Source organism: Pezoporus wallicus, unplaced genomic scaffold (genome assembly GCF_028554395.1).
Source record: "Pezoporus wallicus isolate ANWC-B61680 ecotype Strahan unplaced genomic scaffold, APGP_CSIRO_Pwel_v1 contig_13850, whole genome shotgun sequence".
NCBI classification, from domain to species: Eukaryota; Metazoa; Chordata; class Aves; order Psittaciformes; family Psittacidae; genus Pezoporus; species Pezoporus wallicus.
In genome coordinates this window covers 369,913-397,109 of record NW_026635243.1, presented here as the reverse complement: position 1 = coordinate 397,109, position 27,197 = coordinate 369,913, and the positions used below count along the sequence as shown (strand labels likewise).

At 51.7% G+C, this 27,197-nt stretch overlaps 4 protein-coding genes across 7 annotated transcripts; 2 read left to right on the top strand and 2 right to left on the bottom strand.

The window, feature by feature from the left end:
• Positions 1–763: 763 nt before the first annotated feature.
• TMEM119 (transmembrane protein 119) lies at positions 764–3,178 on the top strand. Its single transcript, XM_057412382.1, has 2 exons — positions 764–906; positions 2,448–3,178. The coding sequence occupies exon 2, from the start codon at positions 2,456–2,458 to the stop codon at positions 3,176–3,178; it is 723 nt and encodes a 240-aa protein (XP_057268365.1). The 5' UTR covers positions 764–906; positions 2,448–2,455.
• Positions 3,179–5,292: 2,114 nt separating this feature from the next.
• ISCU (iron-sulfur cluster assembly enzyme) lies at positions 5,293–7,244 on the bottom strand. Its single transcript, XM_057412817.1, has 5 exons — positions 7,090–7,244; positions 6,886–6,999; positions 6,550–6,660; positions 5,770–5,848; positions 5,293–5,487 (listed from the first exon to the last, which is right to left on the bottom strand). The coding sequence occupies exons 1-5, from the start codon at positions 7,171–7,173 to the stop codon at positions 5,390–5,392; spliced, it is 486 nt and encodes a 161-aa protein (XP_057268800.1). The 5' UTR covers positions 7,174–7,244; the 3' UTR covers positions 5,293–5,389.
• Positions 7,245–7,606: 362 nt separating this feature from the next.
• SART3 (spliceosome associated factor 3, U4/U6 recycling protein) lies at positions 7,607–24,239 on the top strand. 4 transcript variants are annotated; one of them, XM_057412715.1, is made up of 20 exons: positions 7,607–7,970; positions 8,794–8,920; positions 9,943–10,047; positions 11,268–11,452; positions 12,129–12,234; positions 12,935–13,059; positions 13,361–13,516; positions 14,634–14,772; positions 15,166–15,273; positions 15,652–15,729; positions 15,942–16,000; positions 16,721–16,830; positions 17,089–17,201; positions 17,591–17,667; positions 18,043–18,211; positions 18,880–19,322; positions 19,558–19,710; positions 20,398–20,585; positions 21,129–21,305; positions 24,137–24,239. In XM_057412715.1, the coding sequence occupies exons 1-20, from the start codon at positions 7,785–7,787 to the stop codon at positions 24,207–24,209; spliced, it is 2,877 nt and encodes a 958-aa protein (XP_057268698.1). In that variant the 5' UTR covers positions 7,607–7,784; the 3' UTR covers positions 24,210–24,239. The 4 variants fall into 4 exon arrangements, with proteins under 4 accessions (XP_057268698.1, XP_057268708.1, XP_057268726.1 ...); XM_057412725.1 differs by lacking the exon at positions 24,137–24,239 and adding an exon at positions 23,816–24,121; XM_057412743.1 differs by lacking the exon at positions 24,137–24,239 and having other exon boundaries at positions 7,608–7,970; positions 18,883–19,322; positions 21,129–21,969.
• Positions 24,043–26,830, bottom strand: FICD (FIC domain protein adenylyltransferase). The gene is made up of 3 exons (XM_057412794.1): positions 26,780–26,830; positions 26,071–26,406; positions 24,043–25,274 (listed from the first exon to the last, which is right to left on the bottom strand). Exons 2-3 carry the CDS (start codon positions 26,354–26,356, stop codon positions 24,199–24,201), a joined length of 1,362 nt encoding a protein of 453 aa, XP_057268777.1. The 5' UTR covers positions 26,357–26,406; positions 26,780–26,830; the 3' UTR covers positions 24,043–24,198.
• Positions 26,831–27,197: the final 367 nt, after the last annotated feature.

Below are 27,197 nucleotides of genomic sequence, written 5' to 3'. Positions count from 1 at the left end.
CGGGGGGATCCGGCCCCGGTCCCCAAGGACAAACAGAGGCGAATAGCAGGAGGATGAGGTCACCCCGCGGCTGCAGCCTCTTGAGCAACTTCAGCCCTGAGGACACGGTGGGGGGCGCAGAGAGGGGACAGCGCCGGACCCCGGCGTGGAACCATCCCATGGGGTGGTTTTCTGCACCCCCTGCACCCCGAGGGGGCTGTTCCGGAGCATTTCCAGGCTGGGATGTTTAGGAAAGGGTCTGGAATCAAGGAGGGGGTTCCAAGCCCTGTTTGCCCCCACATCACACTGACAGCAAGACACCAAGCCAGAACCCCCCCTGCCAGACCTCGGGTGCTGCGTGCCCAGGCAGGGTTTGGGGGTGCAGGGATGGATCCAGCTCTGTGCTGGGGTGATGAGGGGTAGAGGAGCACAGCAAAAGGCAGTGAGGTGGGGGCCATGCTTGCTCCCAGCATGGCATCACTGGGAGCAACGGCATTTTGGGGGGGCCAGGGAATGGGGCTTTGCAACCACCACCTTTGCAACACCCCCACCCCAAGGCTGTGACCCCCATCCCCACTCGCACCCTAAAAGTGGCCCCTTCCAGCGGTGCTGTGGGGATGATGGGGGGCACTGGGGCTCCCCCCTTTACTTGCAAGGCAAAAGCCCACGAAGCCCCCCCCCCCCAGCCCCAGCTGGGTTTCATCTGGGAGGGGGCCGGGGGCCGCTGCCCCTCCCCGGCCTCCCACATTCCCTCCCCAAACCAGCCCTAATGAGAACAAGCTGGGCCCGGGCAGCACAGGAAGGGGAGGAGGAGGAGGAGAAGGAGGCGGCTCCATCCCGGAGGCAGCCGGAGGGGTGCGAGGTGAGCGGGACAGACCCCGTCCTCTCGGCTCCCTCCCTCCTGCCCGCGCCGTGCCTGCGGACGAGGTGAGATCCCACCGGCAGCACAAGCCTTGGGGTGGCTCGGAAGCAGGGTGCGGGATGCTCCGTGCTTTGGGAGCTGGGGTGAGCGCTGGGCATGGTCCCTGCGCTGGGATGCTCGGCTCGGGGGGGTCTGTGTCTGGGCGATGTGAGAACTGTGGATTTCCTGAGTGTTCGGGGAGCAGAGGGAAGTGGGAATTGCCTGTGCCCGGCCAAGCTGAAGGCAGGGACGTGCTGTGGGTCTGGGAGTGCATGAGGACGGGATGGGGATGGAGGGGCGGCAACAGGCCCTGTGCTTGGCACTGATTTGGGCTTTGGGCAGCCCCTCTGTGGCTGTTAACATCTTGCTAACGGCAAGTTACTGCCTTCACCTTCCCGGGACCCCAGCGCAGCTGAGGGGCCCCTCTCTGCAATGGGGGAGGATGAAGGGGCTCATCCTGGCCCCCCAAACCCCTTGGTGCTGGTGCTGTAACCGCAGTGAGCCCAGAGCCTGCAGTGAGCCCGGGGGGGGGGGTTCCGGGGGCTCCTCCTGCCACTGCTGCCGCTTGTTTGCTCTGGTTTAACACAAACCAGACCCTGCAGCCGGGAAGGAGCCCAGGAGCCGATCCCCAGTGCTGGGATCCTTCCTGGTGGGCTTGGATTGGGGGAAACGGGAGGTGGTTGGGATTTAGGGGGCCTGAGGCAGGGGGCATTGTCCTGGGGAACCAGGTTGTGGGGCCAAGCTGGGGGGGGTGGTTAGGAATGGCTCGATGGCATTACGGGACGTGGCACAGCCGGAATGCGCTGCCGTCCCTTGGGAGTGTGCCATGGTGGCCATGGGATGGTTGTACCCCACTTCCAAACCCCAATGGGGTGCAGGCTCATCCCAGCTCTTCGTTTTGGGCTGTGTGTGGGGACGGGAAACGCTTATCCCATGTCCTACAATGTGCACAGAGCAGAACCAGCCCCATCCAGCACGGTGAGGGGATGGAGCTGTCCTGCACCCTGACGCTCGGGCCAGGGACCCCCTCTGCTCGCTGCACCCCAGCTCCAGATCTGCCCCTTTGCAATGGCTCTGGAGGATCCCAAGCCCCATCCCATCACTGGGATCAAACTGCCACCAGCCTATTTTTAGCCACGCTCCAGCTGGGAATCGTTTGTAACGGTCTGTGTTGGGATGAGCCGTTGGGAAATGCCTCTTGCACCGCGGCTGCCCCTCTGCAGCGCCGCCTGCCTCAGAGTTTCCACTGCAAACCTCCATGCGTCAGGAATTCTCTAACCGGCCGCCGTCTGAAGCCGGCTGTTGGCAGCGGCCCCCAGGCTTGAGCAATGCAACTCAGCTGCTTTCCATCTATTTTTGTAGTGCTCTGTTGCAAAACAAACGCAGCCCCTTGCTCGGCGGCGGGGAGAGGAGGCTGGGATGGAGGGCTGCGTTCCTTAAAGGAATCCCGATGGGTGAACAACGGAGCCGGGGCTCGGATGCTTGCGCCTGTCCCTCGCGATGGGTGCTCCGTGGGTCCTGCTCCATCGGGGTGTTAACGTGTCGCCCTCCCCTCTGCATCCCGCAGGACGCTGCATGAGCACCAGGGCCATGGCGATGGGTGCGTGGCTGATGCTGCTGCTGCTGGTGGTGGTGGTGGCGGCCCCGGCCCGCTCGGCAGCACCCCGGCACGTTGCGGTGCTGCCCGACGCCGGGGGCAGCGGGGATGGTGAGGAGGTCTCTGCTGCGCCACCCATCCTCTACGTGACACTGGGGACCGGCCCGACCGCGGGGGACGTGGTGGGGACCACGGTGACCAACAGCTCGGCGCCGCGCGGCGTGCTGGACAGGCTGGTGGCCTTCTTCAAGGAGTACCTGCTGCTGGTGGTGGTGGTGGGCTCGCTGGCCTTCGTCCTCCTCTTCATCATCTGCGCCGCCGTCATCGTCCGGCAGAAGCACAAGGCGTCCGCGTACTACCCCTCGTCCTTCCCTAAGAAGAAGTACGTGGATGAGCGGGACAAGGTGGGGGGACCCCGTGCCTTCAATGAGGTGCCTGATAAAGACCCCGGTGCTGAGGAGCAGCTCGACTGTGGGCAGCAGCTGCAGGCAGACATCCTCGCTGCAGCCCAGAGCCTCAAATCCCCCCCCAAGGCACCGCTGGCCAACGGGGGCCAGGGGGAGAAGAGCCCAGCCCATAAGGAGGAAGAGGAAGGAGGCAAGAAGATGAGGGATGAGCAGCCCCCTCCCCAAACCCCATGTGCTGAGGATGGAGCCCCCGATGCACCCCGGGATGGTCCCACAGCCCCTGCTGGCAACTAGGGCAGGGACCCGGTCCTGGGTGATCCCGGGATCCCCATGGACACGCGATGGACATGGTGGTGCTTTGCTGCTCCGTGTGTACGTGGTGGCTCGAGGAAGCCCCGATGAAGTCCCCGCTCCCTTCCTGACCCCTCTCCAAAGCCCTGGGGGTCTCTGGTGCTTCTCCATCAGCCCCATTGCTCCAGCTGCCCAAGGGGCTTCCGTCCCCCTAGCTCCAGCTCGTTCCCACCTTGAGCTCGCTCCTAAATGTTCTTTTACTACTTAGAAGCATCCTGATGTGATCCAGGAGCTGATCCCTCCGGATGGAGGTGTGGGACCACGGCTGGGGTGGGGGGGGGATCTGTGCAGCTCCCTCTGTACCCCCAAGGATCAGGGCAGGGACTCACCACGACCTTGGGCACCATGGGCTGGCTTTGCTGATGGCTGTGGCGACCTTGGCCATCCTTGCCCACCTAAAGGGAGAGGATTTAGCGGTAAGGACCCATCCTTTGATCTCAGTGCCCCAGCGCTGTGACAGCCCAGAGCCCAGCTGGATCTTTGCCTCCTTAACCCCTTCAGCTAATAATAAAGACCTTTCCTACGCAGATTCTCCTCTCCTGTGTGTTTGTGCAGCTCGGCCAAGGCGCAGTCCCTGCCTCTGCTCCATCAGGGCTCTCCTTGGATCGTACTGGTGCTGGGGTGCAGCCGGTTGTGGCCCACGTGTGCCCCCCAGAGCCTGGAAGGCACCACCAGTGCTGTGGGGTGAAGCCCTGGGAGCCAGGGACGAGCTCTTATCACCCATGGTATCTGCCCCCTGACGTGCTGATTCTAGGAAACTCTTATCTCCTGCCCCACAGCCAAGGGTGGGGGAGCTGCGGCGCTTGGCACTGGGACAGGGCTGCAGCAGGGAGGGCAACGTGGGGTGAAGGAGGGGTTTCTGCCTCCAAAGCAGCACATTCCTGTGTCCCTGTATCCCACAGGGCAGCTGGGGATGTCCCCGATGTCCCAGCATCAGGATAACCCCTGTGGAAGGGTGTGTGTTTTGTCACAGGGCTCTCACAGGCACAATGAGCTGATTCTGCCCCGAAGTGGATGTGGGTGGCTGAAGTTTCCCTCATTTTCTTTTGGTTTTGGACTGGAAAACCACAGGACCGTTCCCAGGGAATGAGGCACATTCCTGCTGCAGGAGACAAGGCCACCATGGGGTGGTGCTGAACTGAGGTAAGGACAGGCTTGTGAGAGCCAAAGCACAGCAGCAGCAGCCCCTGGCCTGTGCTGCACTGAAACAAAGCTGTGGACAGAGACAGCAAAATGAGCTACTCGTTATTACATGTGGTTTTCCATGTTTTTAGCTAAGATTTTATCAAATTCCAGCCTCGTTTAGGGTCGAAGGGACCTTGAAGCTCATCCACTTCCATCCCCTGCTATGGGCAGGGACACCTTCCACTAGAGCAGCTTGCTCCAAGCCCCTGCGTCCAACGTGGCCTTAAGCCGGTGGTTTTGGGGTGTTTTAATATCTCCAGAGCAGGTAAAGCCTTTAAATGTGTTTTCTGTTTGTTTTGGGAAGCTCTGGGAATGCTCCTCTGGACCACGAGCAGCCACCACCAGAAGGCAGAGCTGAGCACGCAGAGCAGGGTTTAACCCACAAATCCTTCAGCTTTCAAAGGCTGTGTGCTCGCAGGGGGACAGCTCAGACACTGGGAATAGGCTGGGAAAGCTCAGCAGGGATGTAAAGGCATTCCCAGAGGGCACAGACCGACCCTGCCAGCCCAGAGAAGAGGAACTTGCACTGAGATTGCGAAATGAAACTCAGACACCGCTGTAGTCTGTGGCAGATGAACCACCCCGTGTTTGTACACACAGACCTCCAGTTCTTACAGAAAGAATAAGACCAAGGCAACGTTTCCCATTAATTCCAGTGAAATATTAAGAAAACTCTACATCTTCCAAAGGAAAAAGTGCAGCCCTTCGAGTACCAGAACAGGAGGAATTTCCCTCCGGGGTGAGCAGCCTTCTTCACTCCCCCAAAGGGAGCTGTGACAGCAGAGAGGCTGCTGAACCCCCCACCTCCATCGTGCGAGCACAAGAGTGGCCGTCCACACACCTCCAGCGACACGTTGTGCGTAAGTTGTGCGTATCTTACAGCTTGCTTTAGTAGTGAGCAAGATCCTACTAATCTAAAGTAATTGCACTGCAAAAGGAAATGGAACGAGAACAAGCTTCACAGTCAGTTCAGGCGTTGTTTGCTTTCTTCTCTGACACTTCTTTCTTTGAATCCTGCTTCAACTTGTAGTCGGCCAAGGCAGCCTTGATGGCATCTTCAGCCAGCACTAAAACCAAAACAAGTGTTTCAAGAACAGGAGAAAGGCATTTCAAACAAAATGTGCTGTAAGAACAGCACTGCAGGCAGCACCAGCCCGAACATGAACGTTCGCTATGAGTCTGCTGAGCTGCAGGCTCCACAAGACGGGAGAGAACTGAAAGCTCACAGAATGACCCCAAAACCACAAGTTCCCTCATGGCCACATTCAGAAGCCTTTGTTCTATTCCCCCAGTTTCCCTCTCAGACACAAGCCAGTGTTTGAACCCTCACCAGTTGGTCCTTTACTTACTGGAGCAGTGCAGTTTGACAGGAGGAAGGCAGAGCTCTTTAGCAATATCCGTGTTCTTGATTTTCAATGCTTCATCAACCTGAAATGCAATCAGTGAGTGGTCAGTGGCCAGGTAAGCTAGACCACCAGCTACAAAGGCATTTGCTCAGAGTGCTTTAATGCTTTAACACCTCAAAGCCAACAGAATCCACAAGGAAGAAGATCACAGAATCACAGAATAGTTAGGGTTGGAAAGGACCTTAAGATCATCCAGCTCCAACCCCCCTGCCACTGGCAGGGACGCCTCACACTAAACCATCTCACCCAAGGCTTCATCCAACCTGGCCTTGAAAAGATCCCAAGTAACAGTAGATATGCTGGAATCAAGGAACATCCCAGTGGTGGGAATGAAACAAAGAACACCAGTGTGAGACTGGTGCCAGATGGGCAGCTTTAAGTCTCTTTGTCTTCTATCGTAACAGGGAAGTGAATTTCTTGTCTGACAGAAAGAGAGCTCTAAAGATGATCTGTAATTACACTTTCTCCCAGCACCTGCAATCAGGGTGTTTCTCTTGTTGCGTAAGACATAAATGACTTCTGTGCAGATTAATGGGTATTCTTGGAAAAGGCAACTACTGCCCTAGAAGTCAGGCCACTGACAGGGTCACCAGTCCCTGCTTCCTAAGCTACTGCACGCAGTCAGTACTGGGATCCCCAGCCGCTGTTTCGTACAGCCCCAACACAGGCAGCTCCGAAGGCTTTCCCTGCTGTCACCCCTGCCTCCAGCAGGCACTTCCTCACCGTTTTCCCTTTGACCCACTCGGTTGCCAGTGAACTCGATGCAATCGCTGAGCCACAACCGAAGGTTTTGAAACGGGCGTCCACGATCCTCCCGTTCTCATCCACTTCCACCTGTGACAGAGTTGATGGTACCTCAGCATCTAGCTCAGCACCACCGGGCACCCCAGAGAACGCCCCTCTGACCCAGCGCCCTCGGGAGCCGGACGGGGCCTGCAGGGCCCCAGGGGACGTTTGAGGGCGGGGAGGGGAGGGCAAAGCCTCGCCGCACCCCTAAGGGGATAGGGCACGGAGCTGGACCCCACACCAGCCCTCGGTACCCCCGTCCCCGGTGCCAACCTGCAGCTTCATGACATCTCCACACGCCGGGGCGCCCACCAGGCCGGTGCCCACGTTCTTGGCGTTGCGGTCGAGGGAGCCGACATTGCGCGGGTTCTCGTAGTGATCCACCACCTGCGGGGACACCGCGTCAGCCAACGGCCCGTCCCTGGCTCCCCGTACATCCCCCCCCGCCCCGGGGCTCTGTGGCCCCTCGGCCCTCACCTTCTTGTGGTAGCCCAGCCTGGCCGCCTCCGCCCCGCGGCCCGGCCGCAGCAGCGCCGACCCCACCGCCCTCAGCGCCGCCATCTTGCACCTGGAAGGGGCGGGGCCCCGCCGCGCCCTTATATAGCCTCGCACGCGGAGGCCACGCCCCCCCCGCGCCGTGGCCACGCCTCTCACTCCCCGCTGCAGGCTCAGGCCTGGCGCTGCCGCGACTTCGCCCCTAGCGCGGTGGAAAGGAGGCGAACGCTAAAAACCTCCTAACAACGGACAGAGTGTTACGCTGCCGCTAAAGCGAGCGATAAACGCAGTTTCCAGTCGCGACGCCGGTTATTATCGCGACACTGTTCCTATCGCGACATCCGGTGCATGTGCGGAGCCGCGGCGGCCACGCTCAATATGGCGGAAGAGCGGCGCCGCGCACGCTGCAGACCTTCACGGAAGCCCCTTCACTGCCAGGCCCTGAGATGGCCGCGGCGCTGCCTGCGCCTCAGCCGGGAAGATGAGGGGTCCGGCCCCCTCGGTGCTCGCTGCAGCGCGGCCCCGGTGCGGAGCCCACCGCGGGATGGTGCGGGAGGAGGTTCGGTCCTCTTCTCGCAGCGCTCGCCCGGTGGCGGGGCGCGGCGGCGGGGCAGGCGCGGCGCGGACAGCCCCGTCGCACGGCGGAGAGCGGCTGGCTGCGGAGCGAGCTGCATAAGATGGCGGCGGCGGCGGCGGGAGCTGAGGCGGTGGTGGCGGCGGAGGAGGAGGAGGAGAAGCGGGTGCCGGAGGGTGACCCCGAGTCGGGCGGGGACTCGGAGGATGAGGGAGACTCGGACTCGTCCGCTGATGGCGAAGACGAGGAGAAGGAGAACGAGGCCGAGATCCAGCGGCTGGAGGAGCAGGTGGGGCCGGCGGCGGCGTGGGGAGGGGGCGGTGGCGGCAGCAGCGCGGCCTCCGCCCGGGCCCAGCCCTCAGCCCGGGGGAAGCGGCGCCGGGCCTGGCCCGGCGCTCCTCACCCGCCCGCGTTGCTACGAGAGACGCGTCCGTCCGGGCGCTGTGGGGAGGGCTCGGTTCTCGGCCTCCCCTCCTGGGGACCCGGCGGGGGCTTCGCTTTGTGGCTGCCCGCTGGGGCAGTGCGGCCGTAACGGGGGAGAACCCGCGGCTGCTGCTGGGGATTGGCGCTGGGGGTTGGCGAGGAGTTTGAAGTGGAAACTGAGCCCTTTGGGGCTGTTTTTAAAGGGAAGCCGGGGAGGAGAGCCCGCGTGGGTAGCTTGTGCTCATTGAGCACCCCGTAGCTAGCTGCCCTTTGTTTGCTGTATCACCTTTAAAGCAATGAACACACATTTAACACTGTTGGAAGATGCTTTTTTAAGTTCTCCACTTATGGTTTTGTTTCTGCAGCTGGCAGCTGCTCCAGGTGCTGGCATTTGCGCTGCTGAGCGCTAACCTTTAGAGCTTAGCGCCATAAGCTGAGCTCAAGGTTAACTTTAAAGCTGTGTTAAAGTGGGAGGGGTTTGTTATAAATGCTTGCTTGTGACCTGAAAGCATCCTGCGAACAACGGTGGAGTTTGGTGCAGCTCTCTGTAGGGAGGTGTTGCACAGCCGTGATGAGATCTGTGCTTCCCAAAAGAGAGTGTGAGGTTCTGTTCCGAGTGTTTCCAGGTTTATTTGCCACGGCCATCACTCAGCAGTGCTTTTAATGTAGTATTTTCTCTTGTTCCAAAGCTCTCCATCAATGCCTTTGACTATAACTGTCACTTGGACCTGATAAAGCTGCTCCGCCAGGAGGGAGAGCTGGTGAAGCTCCGAAGAGCTCGGCAGAAGATGAGTGAACTCTTCCCACTTACCGAAGGTACAGAGCTCTTTCTGCTCGTGTTGCACCCAGTGCAGCTTTAACATCGCCTGTGCACAATGCTGGTTCAGGACTGAGATCATGTATATTAGTGTCAGGCATCAACAACATTGTTCCAGCCCGGAGAAACCTTAAAGAGCACATTTAGGACTCTTTGAATGGTGTTAATGGCCAGCATTGAGCTTGGTCTCTGGCAGATGAAGGGTAATGGATCTGTTGCAGGGATTTGAGTTTTTGCCACCTGCACCTGCCCTGTGTCCTGCCAGGGGCTGCCGCAGTGGTGCGGGACTGGAGGGAGGGTGTTTGTGCCCATCTAGTCCAGCCTCTGCTCTGCCTGTTTGCTGGGTGCTCCTGCCAGGATGTGACCTGCTGTAGCCCCAGGACGGGCGGACATCTGCCTGTGCTGCCTCTGCTGAAGGGGTAACACACCCGTGGGATGGCAGCACTGAACCCGCTCCCCTCACTCGGTGAGCGTGCCTCGAACCCAGACAAACTCCTGCCACAAGTGAGACTGCAGTCAAGCAGCAGAGAAAACACAGTGGGGGTGGATGCTGTGGTTGTGGGCCTTGAAGTGGGCGTGTGTTTACTCCTGTATGAGACAGGGTAAATATGGCAGAGGCTGCTCTGCCCCAGTGCTTTTAGCCTTGGCGAGGGAAGGTTTCGTTCTGTGCAGGTGGAAGCTTGCAGCCTCTGAAGCCATTGACTGTTTGTTGTCAAAGCTGTGACTCTGGCTGCCTCTTGCATTGCTGCTATGCAGCCCAAAATGCTGATAAGTTGCTGCTTGCAACTTCTGCTCTCTTTAAATGGGAGTGTGCTTGTTTAGTGCCAGTTTGAAAAGGTCTCTACCAAACTCCTCTTTTAGATGAATTGTGAGGAGTTGTGAAGGCTGAAGCTGTGCTCTGCCTTGGCTGTCTCTTCATTTTTAACTCTTACTCTAAGCTCTCTTAAGAAAAACCTCAACAAATGGATTGAAGTTGTTCTTTCCGACCGCTGGTGATGGATCCTGAACTTCTTCCTTTCAGAGATCTGGCTGGACTGGTTGAAGGATGAGATAAAAATGGCTTCTGAAAGCTCGGAGCGAGAGAAGGTTTACGAGCTCTTTGAGAGAGCTGTGAAAGACTACATCTGTAAGTTGATGAGACGCTATCAAATGTATCGTGTTGCCTTCAGGTTCGGGCTTCCTTTTCCTAGGAAAGCTTTTTCCTTCTGTTATAATGCAGAAATTGGATCAAAACCAGTGTGACGTGATGCTCGGCTTTTATGAAGCGTCGGAGTTAAGGCCAGTCAAGGGCAATGCTTTAAGTGCCACTGCAGTCCTTAAAGTCTTCTGAGCCATTGTTATGAAAGGCTTTAAATGCATATTCTGCCCTCCTCTCATCTCTCAAAGCTGCAGGTGTTACTCTGTCTCAAGCAATGCTTTCTCTGCTACCCATTAGGAATTCTTTAGCTCTTTCTTTGAGGAAAGTGAATGCTTTCAAAAGGTTCATTTCTACTCCTGTCTCTGGGTTGGTTGGCAGTGTCTTTACTGCCACTTCCACTACGTGACAGCTCTTTCAGAGCAGCTTGTAATTACTGTCTGGGAGCCAGTGTTCTCGAAGCCATGCTGTGGGACCAGCTCTGATCATCCCTGGCAAAAGCCAGGGGAGTTCGTGGTGTCTCATCTCTTTGTCAGGAGCTTAAAACTTGCACCTTAAAGCACTGAGTAACTGTGTGCTCTTTGGGGATTGTGGTGAAGCCTGAAGAAACAGAGAGGGCTTGGTACCATCCAGGTAAATCCATTGCAGACAAAACGTCACATCAGAGCACTGACAGAGCTGGCCTCAGAGTGTTGGTGATCCTTCAGGGAGAAGGAATGAAGAGCTGAGAGGTGATATCCTCTGGCTCTGCTCTATGGATTGTCCTTGGGGGTTGGAAGGTCTTCTGGAGCCTGAGGTGTGCAATCCTAACGTCTCTTGGTTGGATGGTCTCTACTTGGGGGTCCCTGAACCTGGTTTACCCAAGGACTGCCAGAGGCAGGAGAGGTGCCAGGCAGCTGGTGCTGTTGTAGCACCTCCCTCTCACCTTCATGGTTATGCTGCTAAAGCAGTTGCTGAGCAGGTGAGTGCTGAAGTCTAGAAAGAGAATAAGGGCCTACTTCAGTCTGAGTTGTTAGTCCCAGCTCTGCACAATGTGCTCAAGAAGAGTGAAGTTGCTGTTGGGGGTGTGTGTGTCTTGATTCATCTCTCTCTGATGCAGCTTGTGTACCAGACGTGGCATACGGGAGTCAGTAGGGGTTGGTAGCAACTGCAAGAATGACTTTCTTCAGGAAAAAAAACCCTCTTATTTTGTTTCTCCTGACTTTGTTGAGGTCCTGAAATTTGGTTGGAATACGCCCAGTATTCAATTGGTGGCATTGGCCAGGAAGGAGGGATTGAGAGAGTTCGCTCCATCTTTGAGAGGGCACTGACTGCGGTGGGGCTGCATGTGACGAAGGGCACCGCGCTGTGGGAAGCCTACCGGGAGTTTGAGAATGCCATCCTGGAAACAGCACAGGTAAGGCCAGGCTCGTGCAAGAAACACGCTGTGCTGTGGTGTCTGAAGTGGGCTGGAGCCCCCATCCTCAGTCCCCACTGAGGAAAGAGGCTGTAATGTCACACAGTTGGTTTCCCTTCAGCTGCACAAACTGGCCCTTTGGTCTGAGAAGAGTGTTGTGTGTGTTTGGTTGAGTAATGGCTTTGTGTTTAAATAAGATCATAAAACCTCATATCCAGAAGCAAAGTGCCACTCTGCTGCTTTGGCTTGAACTGACAAGAAGAGCTCTGAACTGAGCAGCTTCATTCTTAAAACAGTGTTGCTGCCAGCCAGTATTTCTGCACATGGCCGTGTTTATGCTTCCAGACTGTTTTCTCCTTCAGCTTTTAACTCGTTCCTTATTTCACGCTCTTGGGGGCTTTTGGCTGATAGTGTGTTATCCCTGGGACATTTGGTTCTGCTCTCTCTGCAAAAGATACCTTTACAAGATGACCAGACTGTGAAATACGGGTTTGTACTTTCCCATGTAAGAGAGGGAAGCTAAAAGATGTCCTTGCCCACAATAGGCTGGCTGTGTGTGTTCTTCAAGAGTCAAGTAATTTGGAGCCCTGATCCCCCAACTCATAACCGATACCCCATAATATTCACCAGCTCTGCCTTGAGAGAACTGATTAAACTTCAGTCCTTTTGTTTGTAGCCAGCTCCTGGCAGTGTTCCATCTCCTGAGCAGCAGCAGATGCTCTGCAGCCAGCTTGAGAAGATCCACACGCTGTTCAGGCGCCAGCTGGGGATCCCACTGTTGGGTAAGAGCTGCTGAGCTGGGGTGGAGAAGCTGCTACACTCATCCAGGCTTTAGTCCTGGTTATTCTTTTGGTAGAGCCACACAAACTCCAGCTGTAAGACTTGTATATTCTTTAATCAATGGCATTGGCCTGTCTTTAGGGCCTCTTGAATGATGCACGGATCCCTTTTGTTCAGAAATATCCTTACTCATTGAAACAGCTTCTCTGTTTCTTCAGTATGTAATTTGGGGCTGTTTGAAGTATGAGCAATGAGTATAAAACATAGGAACGAGGAATTCAGCTGTGGTGATCACTACACAAGCACCTCAGTTGGGAGTAGTACACGCTGACATATGGATTGTTGGTATCGTGCCCTTTCTAATTCATTCTTTAAACTCCTTAAATCTCTTGCTGATTTGCTTATAGGAGAAAGTTAAATTCTTTCAGTGTGCAAATGAAGAAGTACTTAGCTTCCTTTCTTTACAGCCTTGGGAGAATCTTGCCACTTTGGTTTTCTAAATCCAAATCTGTAGCTTTAAAATATCTTGCCCTGAGGTTCTGCTGTGGTGCACTGTGTAAGGTGAGCTACCTGAACCCTGTAAGTGTTCAGTAGTGTGACAGTCAAGATTGAAAGCATAAATAAAAATACAAATATGTGTCAAACATAGATTATTTGATCCAATAAGTGCATTGCTGATGGGTTTTCATGTCTGTTCTATAGATATGGAGACTTCTTATGCTGAATATGAGGAGTGGTCAGAAGATCCAATCCCAGAAACAACAATAAAGAACTACAAGAAAGCTCTCCAGCAACTGGAGAAGTGCAAACCCTATGAAGAGGCACTGGTAATGTTTTACTTGCACTTATCTTTAAAAGCAAAGGCTTAATTGCATGGAGATGATTGCCTTTATTCCCTAAATTGTATTTTTCTAGCCACAGAGCAGCTGAATATTGCCAGGGCTTTCAGCTGTGAGCAGTGTGAGACAAGAAGCCTCACAACTGGGTAGACTGGAAACTGTTGAATCTGTTGCTTGTGTCAGGCCACCCTAAGGTGCCCAGGAGCACCCTACTCTGAGTAATAATTGAGTTGCTTGAATTGTGCTTTGGTTTAGAGTTTAATTTTTTGTATCCCTCTTTATTTTCCAGCTGGGTGCTGAAACACCGAAGCTGGCAGAATATCAAGCTTACATTGATTTTGAAATGAAAGCAGGTGATCCAGCTCGCATTCAGTTGATCTATGAGAGGGCTTTGGCTGAGAACTGCCTTGTGCCAGATCTCTGGGCACGTTACAATCAGTATTTGGTAAGGAACAAAACCCCAGATGTTTCCAGTTTCATTTCCCTGTGTGTGTGGGGGGGGTGTTTGGTTTTATTTTAATCTTAGTGGCTGATAAACAAAAGGCCAAGTTTCACCTCAGTCCTGTCCCTTAGTTCCTGAAGAATTTAAAGACTGATTTTCACTTTGCCTTTGGTTTCTTCCTGTTTCCAGTGGTGTGTTTATTGCTCGAATGAGCATTTGCTCTTTCTCCTTTAGCTGTGCAGAATTAAACTGGTTGTTTGCATCGAGGTTTGTGCTATGTGGCAGAGTTGACTGAGTGCAGCCAGCTTTGCTGTGAGCCCTGGCATTGTCTTTGGTAGCTCCTCATCCAGAGGCATTGCTTCTGAGGATGTCCCTCCTTTTCTTCCAGCTCGTGTAGGCAAAGCAGTTCAGTGCTGTCTGGATCACTGGGGAGGCACAGTTAAATTAATGACAGTGCTTGTTTGAGGGATGCCAGTGCTCATGAATGGTTTATGGTGGAGAACAAAACCTCATTTACCAAGAAGCTGAAGCAAGCCCAGATGTTCAGTGTATTTACATGTGGGTTGGCTAATGCAGTTTGAGAATCATGCTGAACTCGAGAGGCAGGGCTTTACATATGGACAGAAGGTTGAGCTGTTAGATCAGTGTAACTTGCTACAGGAGGCTTATCTAGGCTAAGTTGCTCTGTTGTCTCTATCTTACCAGCTTGAGACAGCAGGTTGTGGGTGGCTGAAGCAGGCTATGTGTGCACCCTCCTTGTTTTGTATCCTTTCCTCTCCTCCTAATGTATGAAGAGCAGTTGGAAATTTACTCGGTGCCTTTGTTATATTTATCTCATTGGCAGAAAATACCTAAACTGGCTTGGCTAAAGCAGATGGTTAGGTATTGCAGACTGACGTGGCATGGAGTTGTTGGTTGCGTTGTTCCTGACCATATCCTTTCTGATTTGAAGGTCTTCACTGAGACTGTAGGAGTATAGACTTTAAAATACCCATCCTGTCATAGCTTTTCGAATGTAAAAGTACTTTTTTAAGGTGTTCCTCTTCATAATCTGGTATTTTGCCTTGGATGGTCTCTCTGGCTAACAGGAACATAAAACTTTGTTGTATGGTTATTCCAGGACCGGCAGCTGAAGGTGAAGGAGTTGGTCTTGTCCGCTCATGACCGCGCTGTTAGGAACTGTCCCTGGACGGTGGGGCTGTGGATTAGGTATCTTCTGGCGATGGAGAGGCACAGAGTTGATCACAGCATTATTTCTGGTAAAGAAAGGCCATCTCAGCAAACCTTCTCTCCAGTACAGACCTGCTTTCTGCACCCTGAATAACGTCTGACAGATGGTGGCTTGCAGAACACTGTAGGATTTGTTTTCATCCTGCTGCAGCAGTCCTAAAGCTGATGAAATGTGCAGCATCGTGTTCCTAGGGCAGAGCTGCTGCTGTTGAGCAGCCTCGCTTCTGAGCAAGCAATGAACAACTTCAGTAACATTCATGCAAACTGGCTTGTAAATCCCCTTCCTAAACCCGTTTACCACATGCAGGAGTTACTGTATTTTCCTGTCTCCAGATACACAATTGCTATACATTGTAGCTTGCTAATTTTGTCAGTATCTGGAAAATAAATGTGTTTGTATTTTTTTCCCCATTTTCTTTCAGAAATGTTTGAAAAAGCTCTGAATGCAGGTTTTATTCAGGCAACGGACTATGTAGAAATCTGGCAGGCGTATCTTGATTACCTGAGAAGAAGGGTGGATTTCACACAAGGTACCTATGATATAGGTGTGAATAAATGTTTAATCTCTTTCCTAGGTATCTCCCTGGTATTGTTAAAGAATGGAACAGCGTTTTGGTAGTTCACATCTTTCCCAAAACCCCTTTTCTGGCCAGTTAGTGTCTCTAAAATATATGAACTCAGTGGGTTTAAAGCAGCTCTCGCTGACAGAATAGATTGTGCTGCTGCAAAAATGCTCTCCCTTATGTTTTAGGTGCTTGATGTCTTTTTATTATGCATGTAGTGAGTTTTACTGAAGTGGTAACGTTTAGGTTCCCCTTTAAAGTCATTGTGGGTGATAAGGAAGAGGTTTTAGTGATGGGAGATGAAAGAATTGCCTTAAAATAATTGGATTTTCTTTCTTTCTAAAGACTCGAGTAAGGAACTGGAAGAGCTGCGGTCTGCATTTGCCCGTGCTGTGGAGTATTTGAAACAAGAAGTAGAAGAGAGTAAGTAAAATCATCCAGTACATTGTTTTCTCTTCTTGTTCAAGAATGATTTTAATGAGACCAGTTCTTCCCATGATGTTTAACTTGTCCTCAAGTGTCTCAAACACTTTAAGAAGTCTACAGATACACATCTTGTGTACAACGTAGAAGTTGTTTAATGAACACCCTATTTCCAAGAGCCCTTCACAAGCAGTTCTTGGTTTTATTCCCAGGATTCAGTGAAAGCGGTGATCCATCCTGCACCATCATGCAGAACTGGGCAAGAATTGAGGTGAGGTTTCCATCTGCTCTATTTAAATTGCTAGGCTAGAGGAAATGGGTCCTTTTAAGGCTCCAACCACAGAATGCAAACCTCTTGTACTTCGGCGTTTTGTCTGGGTGACTTCAGTGAGTGAATCTCTCTTCTTCCACTCCTGTGCCTGGACTGATCAAGCCCATAGTGTAGCTTCACGCTTGAAGAACAACATCCCAGGAAGGAAAGGGCATTCTCTTTGAGAAGGTTGTCAGGACTGTTAGTGTGCTGATGCTGCTGTGACTGCAGTGTGGTACAGAAGTGTGTGAGTACCTTGGTTAGCGGGCTGGCCACACCGGCTTGGAACTGAGCACTGGGGCTGTAAGCTGCCTGGAATCCTGCCTGATTTATTGCTGTCTACATCAGCTAGATTCAGACTAGTACAGATATCAATGTGCTGGTGCAGTCACTGCCTGTGAGTGGATGTTTTATTTCCTTCCTTTGCCACAGACCCAAACAGATCAGGATAAGTCCTGTTACCTTCGTGCTGCAACGTCTTGGGACATAACGCATGGGGTGGATTGCAAAGTCTCGGGCATTGCAATCCTCCTGGACAGTGTGTGCCTGGATCTGAATGAATGACTTTCCCTTTCTATCTGTAGTGTTTTCTTGTTCTGGAGGTGGAGGGAAGGCAGGGGGGAAATGGTGCCGAATAAATAATGGGAAATCATACCGAATGCTTCGGATGTTGTGTTTCAGGCTCGCTTGTGTAACAACATGCAGAAAGCCAGAGAACTCTGGGACAACATTATGACTAAAGGAAATGCCAAATATGCTAACATGTGGCTGGAGTATTATAACCTAGAAAGGTAAGAGTTTGGCTGGCTGGGAGAGTTTGTTAGCATTTTAGTTTGCTCATCTGTGTAAGACAAGACTTGGATACTTCACATGGGTTTATATATGCTTTTATGGTTCTTGCAGCAGCTCTGCAGTATATTTTATACCTATTACAGCAATAATGCATAGAAGGGAGGAAAACACTTGTGCAGAGTGTAGTTAACTGTCCTGCCTTGTGATCTGCATGTGGACCATTGGCTCCTTATTGCTGTGGTGTTTTCCTCCTGCAGAGCTCATGGCGATACTCAGCATTGCAGGAAGGCCTTGCATCGAGCTGTGCAATGCACCAGTGACTATCCAGAGCACGTCTGTGAGGTGCTGCTCACGCTGGAGCGAATAGAAGGTAACTGTAACTGTGCATCATCTGGTTCCTGTACAATGAGAGAGAGTGAATTCTGATCCAGAGCTTTGTGTTCTGGTGAAGGCTTCCTTTCTTTTCACTACTGTAGTATACACAAGCGGCTCTCCTCTTTCTTTTTCTTCCTTTCTGGCCTGGCTTACAGCCTGCTGGGTTTTTCCATGCCTTTTGGGAGTGTCAGATTGTACATGAGAGATCTCTGCTCTGCTTGGGTTTTCTTCTCCTTGAAGGCTGCTCATTAGAGTTAGAATTTTCATGTGCAGTGGTTAATATTAACAAATTCCATGAACTCATTGACTGTTATTTTTCCAGAACTGTATTTTCAAATTAAGGGAAAGCTAAATACAAGGCCTTTTTTTTTCCCTGTCCATTAGGAACTCTGGAAGACTGGGATGCAGCTGTTCAGAAAACAGAGAACAGACTAGCTCGAGTCAATGAACAAAGAGCAAAGGTCAGAACTTTCTGAGCTACCTGAGCAATTTATAGGCAATAGCTATATTAAGATCATGCTTGTCTGAATGTCAGATCTCTAATGCTGGTTCCCATGGATAGACCTGAACTGTCTTAAAGCCTTGGAGCTATTGGGTTTAGTTTAAAAACCATGGTTCACCTCTTCTGATGCTTTTTATCTTTCACCTTTCGACCCTTGGATAGCCACAAGAGTAACGTGCGCTCCGGGGAAGCTCTTAGAGCAAACAGTTGATGTGCTTTAAATGTTGGTGCTGTTAGTGCTGTGGTTAATGGAGCTGAGGAGAAACCCTCCAGGTTGAGTACTCTGGAAGATGCTTTGCTGTCACTGGAAAAACAATGTCTTGTGTGCTTGTAGGCTGCTGAGAAAGAAGCTGCTCTGGCAAAGCTGGAGGAGGAGAAAGCTGAGCAGCGAAAGCAGGCTCGGGCAGAAAAGAAAGCTTCCAAAAAGGCTAAAAAAGCCAGGACTGGGGACAAACGCAAAGCAGATGATGATGACGAGGGTGAATGGGGACAAGAGGAAGAAGGTAACAAAGATAAAGTCAAACTTCAGACCTTTGGCAATGGCGTTATTGGTTGTCTCCCTTCTGTTAGTGGCATCGCTGGTATCTTCACAGAGCTGCTGTCTGTTCAGGGTCTCTTTCCCCTGGGAGGTCTTTGTTGTGGGAATGAAATGACAGCAAGGCTAAACGGCTTCTGAGCAGCAGAAGTACATGTTTATAAGGACTTGCAGAGGTTTAGGTTTTTATTACTTCAGAGAAATACTGTACCTTAAAGTCATTTTCCTGACTCATATGCTGCCGAGGCGTGTGTCTAAATTGGATTATTCAGTATTGGAGCAGCCTCTTGGAAGGTGGTAACAGAAGATTTTAAGAGGTTCCTGCCCCGGGAGTTCTTGATTTTAGGTTTTCTTCTTACTTAAATAACAGTAACCCCATTAGATGAAGTGGAATGATGTGAATCAGTAGTTGCAACTGACAGAGAAAAGGAAAGTATTCTTTTTGCTTTCATTTAATGGTCAAATAACCTCTTGTTACTCATCACTAAAAACCCGAGGGAGGTTTCTGTTTGTGTCTGTGAGACCTGTGACTGTATTTTGTGCCATTTTCAGACTCCACAGTGGTAACAGAGGACAGCTTAATTGCAATGAAATGGTGTAATTCTTACTAGTAAGGCTTTCAATGTCATTCATCAGCAGAGCAGCCCAGCAAGAGACACAAGGGTGATGGTTTACTTGAAGAAGACATGGAGGTGGAAATGGGACTGTTTGGGAGAAGTGGACCTGAGAAGCCAGATCGCCCAGCAAACCAGAAGGAAAAGGCAACCACCAGTCGCAAGGACATCCCCAAGGTCTTACATGACAGCAGTAAGGATAACGTAACCGTCTTTGTCAGCAACCTCTCCTACAACATGGCAGAGCCGGAGGTGAAACTGAAAGAGCTCTTTGAGAGCTGTGGGGAGGTGGCAGAAATCCGTCCGGTGTTCAGCAACAAGGGGATGTTCCGAGGCTATTGCTACGTGGAATTCAAGGAGGAGAAATCTGCTCTCCAGGCCCTTGCCTTGGATCGTCAAGCTGTGGAGGGGAGACCCATGTTTGTGTCTCCGTGTGTTGACAAGAACAAGCATCCAGACTTCAAGGTAGACTTCTAGTCTTTCAAGTAATAGGTTGAACTTTGGGCCTGTTGCGTGTGGTGAACTCGTGTTGTGCTGGTTTGGAATGGTAATGTGAGAATTTGGCAGTAAAACTGTTTCCTGGGAATTCTTGGTTCTTAGGTTCCTTTGCCATAAACCAGGATTGGCATTACTTTTTGGGGGTGTGATTGAAATCATTGGAGTCTTTGGTTTGCAAACTAACAGCCTCCTCCTTTCCTAGGTGTTCAGGTACAGCACTACCCTGGAGAAACACAAACTGTTTATATCTGGTTTGCCATTTTCCTGCACTAAGGAAGAGCTGGAAGATGTGTGTAAAGCCCATGGGAATGTGAAAGACATTCGGCTGGTCACCAACCGAGCAGGCAAACCCAAGGTAGGCTTCCTCAATGCTCTCCTAATGTAAGAAATCCTTCAGAAAGAATCTTGTTGTGAAGTCTTTAGTCAGTAGTAAGTTATTGGTAAGCCTGCAGAGAACTTGTTTCTAAGTAACTGGCTGCATTCACCTGGAGTAACTGATTCCCCTCCTCCCTCCTTCAGTGCCTTGAGGCTATTGTTCATACCATCTGCTACAGCAATAGATTTGCCAGTGAGAAATGAGCTGTGTCTCTCTGACAGGGATAAATGAGTCCTTGTGAAATAAGAGACTCTAAACCAGTGGCTGCTCTGCCAAAACTCCACCTCGGCCGTGTCTGTTGGGCACTTCTAGTGGGTGCTGTGCTGGTGAGACTGTGCATGTGTTCTTTCATGTATTTTCTGGCTCCTGGCAGTATCTCAAGTACAGTTCCTGTTGTGTGCACACCTTGTCACAAGTGCTCCTGTGTGTACCCTGAGCCTTGCAGGCCACATTCTGAGCTTAGTTTGAGTTGGGATTCTGTCTAAACCACAAATAAATGTGCTTTGGATGTTATAATCTGATTCATTTCCTGTGAAACTCATGAATGAGAGTCAGTAAGTGTAGGTTGTAGGTAAGAACTCTTAGGGTTCAGCCACGTTTAGGTCCGCTTGACCAAATGCAGAGAAAGCAGCACTAAACCTAACGTAGGGAATCCCTTTTATTTAGGGCCTGGCCTATGTGGAATATGAAAACGAAGCTCAGGCCTCGCAGGCTGTGCTGAAAATGGATGGCCTGACAGTCAAGGAGCACGTCATCAAGGTGATGATCAGTAACCCCCCCCTCCGAAAGCTGCCGGACAAGGCTGAGGCAGGCAGAGCCTCCCAGTTCGCGGTGCCGCGCCAGGTCTATGGAGCGTAAGTACTGGGAAGACTGGGTGTCTTTACGTGCTAGAATATAGGCATTTAATGTGGAACAGGGAAGAACATTTAAAAAGTGCTGAACCATCAAAAACTGGGCTGCTGGATTGATGGAGAAAGGTGGATTTTTCTTCCTTATCAGTAGAAACAGGTCTGTTGTGACTGAGAGTATCAGGCGTTGGACATGTTTGTGCCTTAGTACTAATAACCTCCATGTCTTCTTGTCCTGGAGAACCAGCCATTGCTCACAGTGAGCATTCTGGTTGCTCTTCCACCTTTCAGGGCACTCCCACTGCTTAGTGTTGTGTTGGATTCAGTTTCTGGGGGCTGCTGGGCTATTGTTTTACGCCAGAACTTGGGTATCCTGTTTCAAAGTGCACGCATTGAAAGCTTTGCACTGCTTATTACTGAAACCATAGACGGGAGTAGTATTTAAGAGCGTTCCTCGTAGCGAACAAAGTCCTTTTTTGTTTCCCCAAGTTAAACCAGTACCTTCCAAGAGCACTGGGATTCCTTTAAGTGTCCCCTTTTGCTCTGCAGGCGAGGGAAGGGAAGGACACAGCTTTCCATGGTGCCTCGTGCGTTGCAGCGCCAGAGTAATCCTGTGGCTAAGGCTGAGAACGGGATGGTCCAGAACTCACCAGCAGCTTCCTCCGCCCTCCCCGAGGAGCCGAAGAAGATGTCCAATGCTGACTTTGCCAAGATGCTACTGAAAAAGTGAGCAAAAAGTCTGCAATCAGCGGGTCTGGTAAAATGTGAAATGCCTTTATGGAAGCCATGTTGTGTCCTTACGCTAGCGAGGAGAGAACACCAGTCACAATCACTTGTAAATACTGTTCTGGACTCCTGCATTCATGAAGACCAGTGTAGGATGGTACAAATCCAGGTTTTTTTTCCTCTGTTTGTAAGAGCAAAGAGTTTATTCTATGTTCTGGTAAAATGGCATTATATGATTCCTCATATTGAGGGTAACGAGGGGGGAAGTGTTTCCTGTACAGGTCGGATGCCACGTCGAGTTTCAGGAATGCTTTACGGCTGTCTCTTTCGTTAAGGAACGAGATGCAATGTGAAAGCTTAGTGCTAACCTTGTCAGGCTCCACTGGTCAGCTCCGATTGTGATTGCAGTCATTCTCTCTGCCAAGAAACCCATTTGCCACCCAAACACACACTCGCAGGGACATTCATCTCCTTCCATTAAGCGTGAGATGCAGACGCTCGTTAACTTCACCACAATGGCCTATTTTAGTATTGGGAGAGTTTCTATACATGTGTGTATATGTATATACACCAATACACATCTCTCTGTCTTCACTTAATGTTCTGTTCCAGTTGCCCTGTTTTTTATATTGTGTATTTGTAAAAGACATTCAGATTCATGGTTTGAAGTAATCCTTAGAGCTGGTAACTTTTGTTTCCCATAAGCTGTATGTGCTCTTGCTAAGGACCATTTTCTTTTTTGGGGGTTGTTTTTGCTAGCTAGTTCATCAAGTCTTTTGCAGGTGGTTTCTGTATGGTTTTGTACAAATGTGAAGTGCAAGCTGACCTTTCCTGGTTTATTAAACTCAAGTTCTCAAAGGTTTTCTATAAATACTGTTGCTTTTGTTTAAATGTGGGTGTTGGAATTGCACTTATCCTCTGGCAGCTGGGTAATGCTGATGTACCTCGCCTCAGGTGCACTGAGAGCCACAGTGTCACTTACCTTGCCCTAAATAGCTCACTCCATCTCCTATGAATAGCCTGAAACCACTTTAGTCTGGTACATGAGCTTGGGTAGAAATATTGCTGCTTGGCAACTGAACCCGCTGCTGGCTCTGGAAGTCAGCACAGGCAGGGCTTGAGTGTGAGGGGGGCCTCAGTGCCAAGTTCACTTGTACAACACAAGCACTGCTGCAAATAAACACTTATTTTCAGTGCTTATGTTCTGTGATGCTTTACTTTGGATCGATGAGTCTGCTTTGTAGCTTTGAGCCATGGAAGGGTGGCAGTGGTGGTGATGGAGCAGCTTGGGCATGCCAGCCAGCTCTGGACTGCTGATACAGCTTAGAAAGGCTTAATAACGCTTTGGTATGAAGCTTTGGGTGGGGATGCTAAGGCTGGGCTTGCCCTCAGGGCAGGTATGTACACAGTCTTAGTGAGGAATTTGGTTTCCTTTAGCTGCTGGGGCTGGACTTGCTGCTTCAGAGCCCTCTGTTACACCCCAGGCCACAGCTGTATGTGGCTGTGGAGCCAGGATGTATGCACCCTGTTACTTGCTACTCCACAAGCTGAGCTGTGACCTCTTCTTAGTTCAGAGCAGCAGAAAAGCACCTTGAGCCTGTTCCAAACAAAAGACTTTAATATTAAAATAGTTTAATAATCTGTTACTAAAATAACATTGCATTTCCTCCCCCCCAACACCCCCCGAGCTCTAAAGTGCAGATTCTCTTTGTACTCAAAAATAAGGATACTTACACTACAAAAATAAGCATACTTTGTAAGGACAGAGCAGCCTTCCTCATTCATTTATTGTTTGCTTTCCCTGGCAGCAGTGGCTGGTACATAAGCATGGAGCGGTGCTGTAGTAGACAGGTAACTCCCAGTCTATTGAATGTAAAAGCTGTAACCTGGCTACCTTGCAGGGAAGGAAGTGGGAAGGGATGAAGCCTAACACTGGCCAGGGACAGTCTTATGCTGTTTGTCAAAGGGGTTTAGCTTAAAGGCTTTCTAAACTGGATTGAATCCCAGGGTTTCTGAACTTAAGGGTGTTGGGATCAGGTGTGCTGCTGCAGAGCTGGCAGGCAGGGGTGGAGGGAGCTGTTCTGGGTCAGGCTCTGGGTGCTTTTACCTTAAAAACAAAGATAAAGTGCACTTTTTGGTACTGCACAGCAGCTTCCAGGACCTGCATGAACTGCCACTGCAGCACAGGGAGGCCTCGTGTGTTCCTGATGCATTTGTCATAGGTCATGTTATTACTAGTAACTAATGGTGCAGATTGAAGGGACTTCAGGTTTTCGGCAACTTTTCTATGCCCATTCTCACCAGATCAGCACCACTGACAGAGGTTGTGTAGAACAACCTCTTCTGCCTGCAGCTTTGTAGAAGCTCGCTCCAAGCCCTGAAGTGAAATGTGTAAGGATACAGACCCTTGCAGTCCCCAGGGATCCTGCTGGGTGACGTGGGGCTGAGGCAAGGCCTTGGAGCACCTCGCAGCTCCCTGATGTAAGTCAGCATTTCTTCTCTTGTGCCAGCCACGTCATCTGTAATCCTAAACCAAATGCTTCCCACTTGTACAAAGGCAACTGCAAGTAACCCAGGTGAAGGGCTGTGATTGGAGCAGCTGCTCAAAGCTTAAACTTAAGGAGAAAGTAAATTCCACTTCAGCTTGTGGAGCCCCTCACATCCCTCTCCCCACCTCCTTCCAGTAGCACAAGCAAGTTCTAGTACACAGGTCACCATCAACAGTTCATATTTCAGCTTGGCATAATGTATATAAATAAATTATATTAATTTAACCCAATGTAAGACACTTTAAATAAACAAAATGCTAAAGAGTGGCACCTCCTGTCCAGTTATTTCCCAGCAGGAATACCGAGTGCCTCGGTGTTCAGTGGCTCTGCAATGTCCACAACCCTCAAGTCTTGACGGGGATGGTTTGTTTGCATCCAGCAGCGCTGCCATCTGCCTCAGGTAAGCCCACGGAGTACTCTGTGGTGGCAATGAGCAGCATGTCCAGGGTTGTCTCAGTACACTTTGCAATGAAGCGTATGAAAGGCCTCACATCGCCCTCGTTGGCCACTTCCAGGACGTGATAATACTCGGCCCGTTGCTCCTTGCGGATGGTGATGGGGGGGTAACCCGCCTGCATCAGGATGAGGTTCATCAGCAGGCGTGAGGTCCTCCCGTTGCCATCTGTAAATGGATGGATATAAACCAACTTGTAGTGGGCTAAAGCAGCGAATTCCACAGGGTGCAAGCTCATGGCATCTTCCGAGTTCAGCCACTGCACGAACTCCTCCATCTGCTTCTCGACATCCCGGGGATGGGGTGGGATGTGATGCCCTACAAACACATGCGTAGTCCTGAAGCGCCCTGCCTCCAGCGGGTCAGCATAGCCCAGCACCCTCCGGTGGATCTCCAGGATGTCACTGGTGGTGACTGAGCCGATCCGGGACACCAGGGTGGTGTTGACATACTTGAGAGCTGCGTGCATCCCGATCACCTCGTTCTGCTCCACTAAGCTCTTCCCAGGAACGGCGTATCTGGTCTCAATGATGTGCCGGATTTCGGCCAGCGTCAGAGTGTTGCCTTCAATAGCAACCGTGTGGTAGATGTGGTGGTAGTAGGACTCCTCCATCACCCTGCGCAGGGCGGAATTGCCTTTGGGAATTGCCATCACCTTCTTCACCTTGCTGTCGATAATGCTGAAATACCTCTGGTCAATCTCTTCCACCAAAGGGAGCGTCCGGTCCCGATGGATCAAAGCCTTCTCGTTGAAGGGGGAAATGGTGAGTGCTTTGGAGTACAAGTAATCGGCTTGAAGAATGTCTTTTTCCTCTTCAGAAAAGATCCCAAACTCAGTCAGGGCATCCACATAATCAGGGTCCATTTTGAGGGCATACACAAAGAGTTTGTGGGCTTTCTCCCGCTTGCCTTGGCGCTTCATTTCCAGGGCTTGGTTCAGAGCTGCTCTAGCTTCCAACTTCACCTCTGCAACACAAGAGCAGTCAGATAACAGGGCACTGAGGTTACTGGAAACTTCAGGACCGTCACTGCTAAATAACTAGTCTAAAGGAGAACTTGCATTGCAGCCTCTGCTAGGTTACAAGCACAGAGGCTTATTTATGCCACAGTGTGGCAGCCGAGCTGTTCCCAGCAGGAAGCGTGGCGGGATCTGTCAGCACCATGGCTCACGCTGGCCACAGGCCTGTTGCGTCCCAGCAGAACTCGCTTTGGCCACCAGGCTGCTGTGTATGGGACGACACAGAGCCTCAAGTACACTCGTGGATAATTAGCACCTGTTCTCCTGCTAGAAGCACAGCCCACAGCTGCTGACAGCGCTTCTGCTTCTTCACTGACTATCGAACATCTTCCCAGCTTTCATGTGAACGGAGATACAGTGCTGGAATCGTTACCGTTCCTCTGAATGTTCCCCAAATTAATATCCCAGCCACTAAAGGCAACGACCACAGCCTGTCATTGCTAGAAAAGCTGTTCTGTGATTCCCAGGATGTCAGGATTAAGGCTGTATATCCCAAGTAACTGTGTATTAAACCAATCACTAGGTTTCCCAATTACCTTCACAGAACTTAATAGTATTAAAAGCATGAGGAAAACCTGAGAGGCAAAGCAGCACCAAGAGAAGGCTGGTGCTGGCCTCTGGGCTGTTCACAGCCAATGTTAATCTGCAGCTGGGCACTGAGCATTCAGTACTATTATGGGGTGGGGGGGTTGATCTATAGTGGTTGTCACTATACAGCAGCTCTATCCCCCAGGATGCTCTTACCTGGGGAGGCTTTGCCTTTCAGCACCAGCAGCTCCAGCCCGTTGGAGGCCACGCTGAGCTCTGTGGTGTGCCCCGTGTACCGGGTGAGCCCTGAAGAGCCAGCGCCCAGTTTACCCTTCAGGAAGGAGAGCCCTTGGAGCACTGCGTGGCACTGGTCCTCCACAGCTGGCAGCAGCAGCACCAGGAGCAAGCCCAGGAGCAGCGCCAGCACTGCTGCCCACCTGATGCGGGCCCACAGCGTCACCCATTGCAGCTTGGGATCCGTTGCCATAGACATCAGGTTCATCCTGCTTCCAGCACAGACCTGAGGAGCATCTCCTTCCCCTCCGCTCCCACCTGGGGACAGAAACAGCTTTAGCCTGAGCTATCATGGGGCAGGACATGCCGGGCTTGACCATCTATCCCCTGGGGCGGTGTCGCAGCTGTTGGGGTTATCCCCCTCTCCCTGCACCTCCAAACAAGGCAGGGCAGTATCCACCACAACGCGGGTCCTTATGGGACCTACGCTTTACCGTAGCAGCATGAGGAGATGCTGACACCCACAAGCAGGGTGGGCGCCGGGCTCTGAAGAAGGAAGGGACTCTATCCTGCACAGCGGCCCTTTTGCCCCTTCTCTAGGGGGCCCGAACCCCCTCCCGGTGCTGGGGTCTCTCCCCATGCCCCCATCTTCCCGTTCCCCCTCACCCTTCGGCCCCAGTCCTCGCCTCACCTCAGGCCGGGTCCACCATCACCTCCACCGCCGGTTAAAGTAACCCCACCCGCCCAAGCCCCGCCCTCCGCGCCCTACCATTGGCTGCATCGCCTCACTGCTCCTCTTCTATTGGCCCTCGCAGCTGACACTCTTCTGCGTTCCTCCCTTCTTCCTGCCCTCCGCTTCCCGCAGCGTCTTCCGCGTAACGCCACGCCTCCAGCATGGGAGAGGCTCGTGGAGGCTGACAATTGGCCAGTGGACACGTCAATCATATGAGAACAACCAATCATAAGGCGAGATGGCGAGAGGGCGGGCACACGCGCTGTATTAGGGCTGGGCGTCCGCCTGCAGGTTGCTAGGTGACGGTTGCGGTGCAACGGGGCGCTCCTCCGGGCTCCCCTCGGCTCCCCTCGGGCTCCCTTCGGGCTCCCCTCGG

Excerpts from the sequence above, each read along its gene's own strand:
- ISCU (XM_057412817.1), bottom strand. The coding sequence starts at position 7,173 with ATGGCGGCGCTGAGGGCGGTGGGGTCGGCGCTGCTGCGGCCGGGCCGC. Across the intron at positions 7,000-7,089 it reads GGCTGGGCTACCACAAGAAG|GTGGTGGATCACTACGAGAA; the intron begins GTGAGGGCCGAG and ends GTGTCCCCGCAG. Across the intron at positions 5,849-6,549 it reads AGTGGGTCAAAGGGAAAACG|GTTGATGAAGCATTGAAAAT; the intron begins GTGAGGAAGTGC and ends ATTGCATTTCAG.
- SART3 (XM_057412715.1), top strand. The coding sequence starts at position 7,785 with ATGGCGGCGGCGGCGGCGGGAGCTGAGGCGGTGGTGGCGGCGGAGGAG. Across the intron at positions 17,668-18,042 it reads TCAATGAACAAAGAGCAAAG|GCTGCTGAGAAAGAAGCTGC; the intron begins GTCAGAACTTTC and ends GTGTGCTTGTAG. Across the intron at positions 19,711-20,397 it reads ACCGAGCAGGCAAACCCAAG|GGCCTGGCCTATGTGGAATA; the intron begins GTAGGCTTCCTC and ends CCTTTTATTTAG.
- FICD (XM_057412794.1), bottom strand. The coding sequence starts at position 26,356 with ATGAACCTGATGTCTATGGCAACGGATCCCAAGCTGCAATGGGTGACG. Across the intron at positions 25,275-26,070 it reads GAAAGGCAAAGCCTCCCCAG|AGGTGAAGTTGGAAGCTAGA; the intron begins GTAAGAGCATCC and ends CTTGTGTTGCAG.
- TMEM119 (XM_057412382.1), top strand. The coding sequence starts at position 2,456 with ATGAGCACCAGGGCCATGGCGATGGGTGCGTGGCTGATGCTGCTGCTG.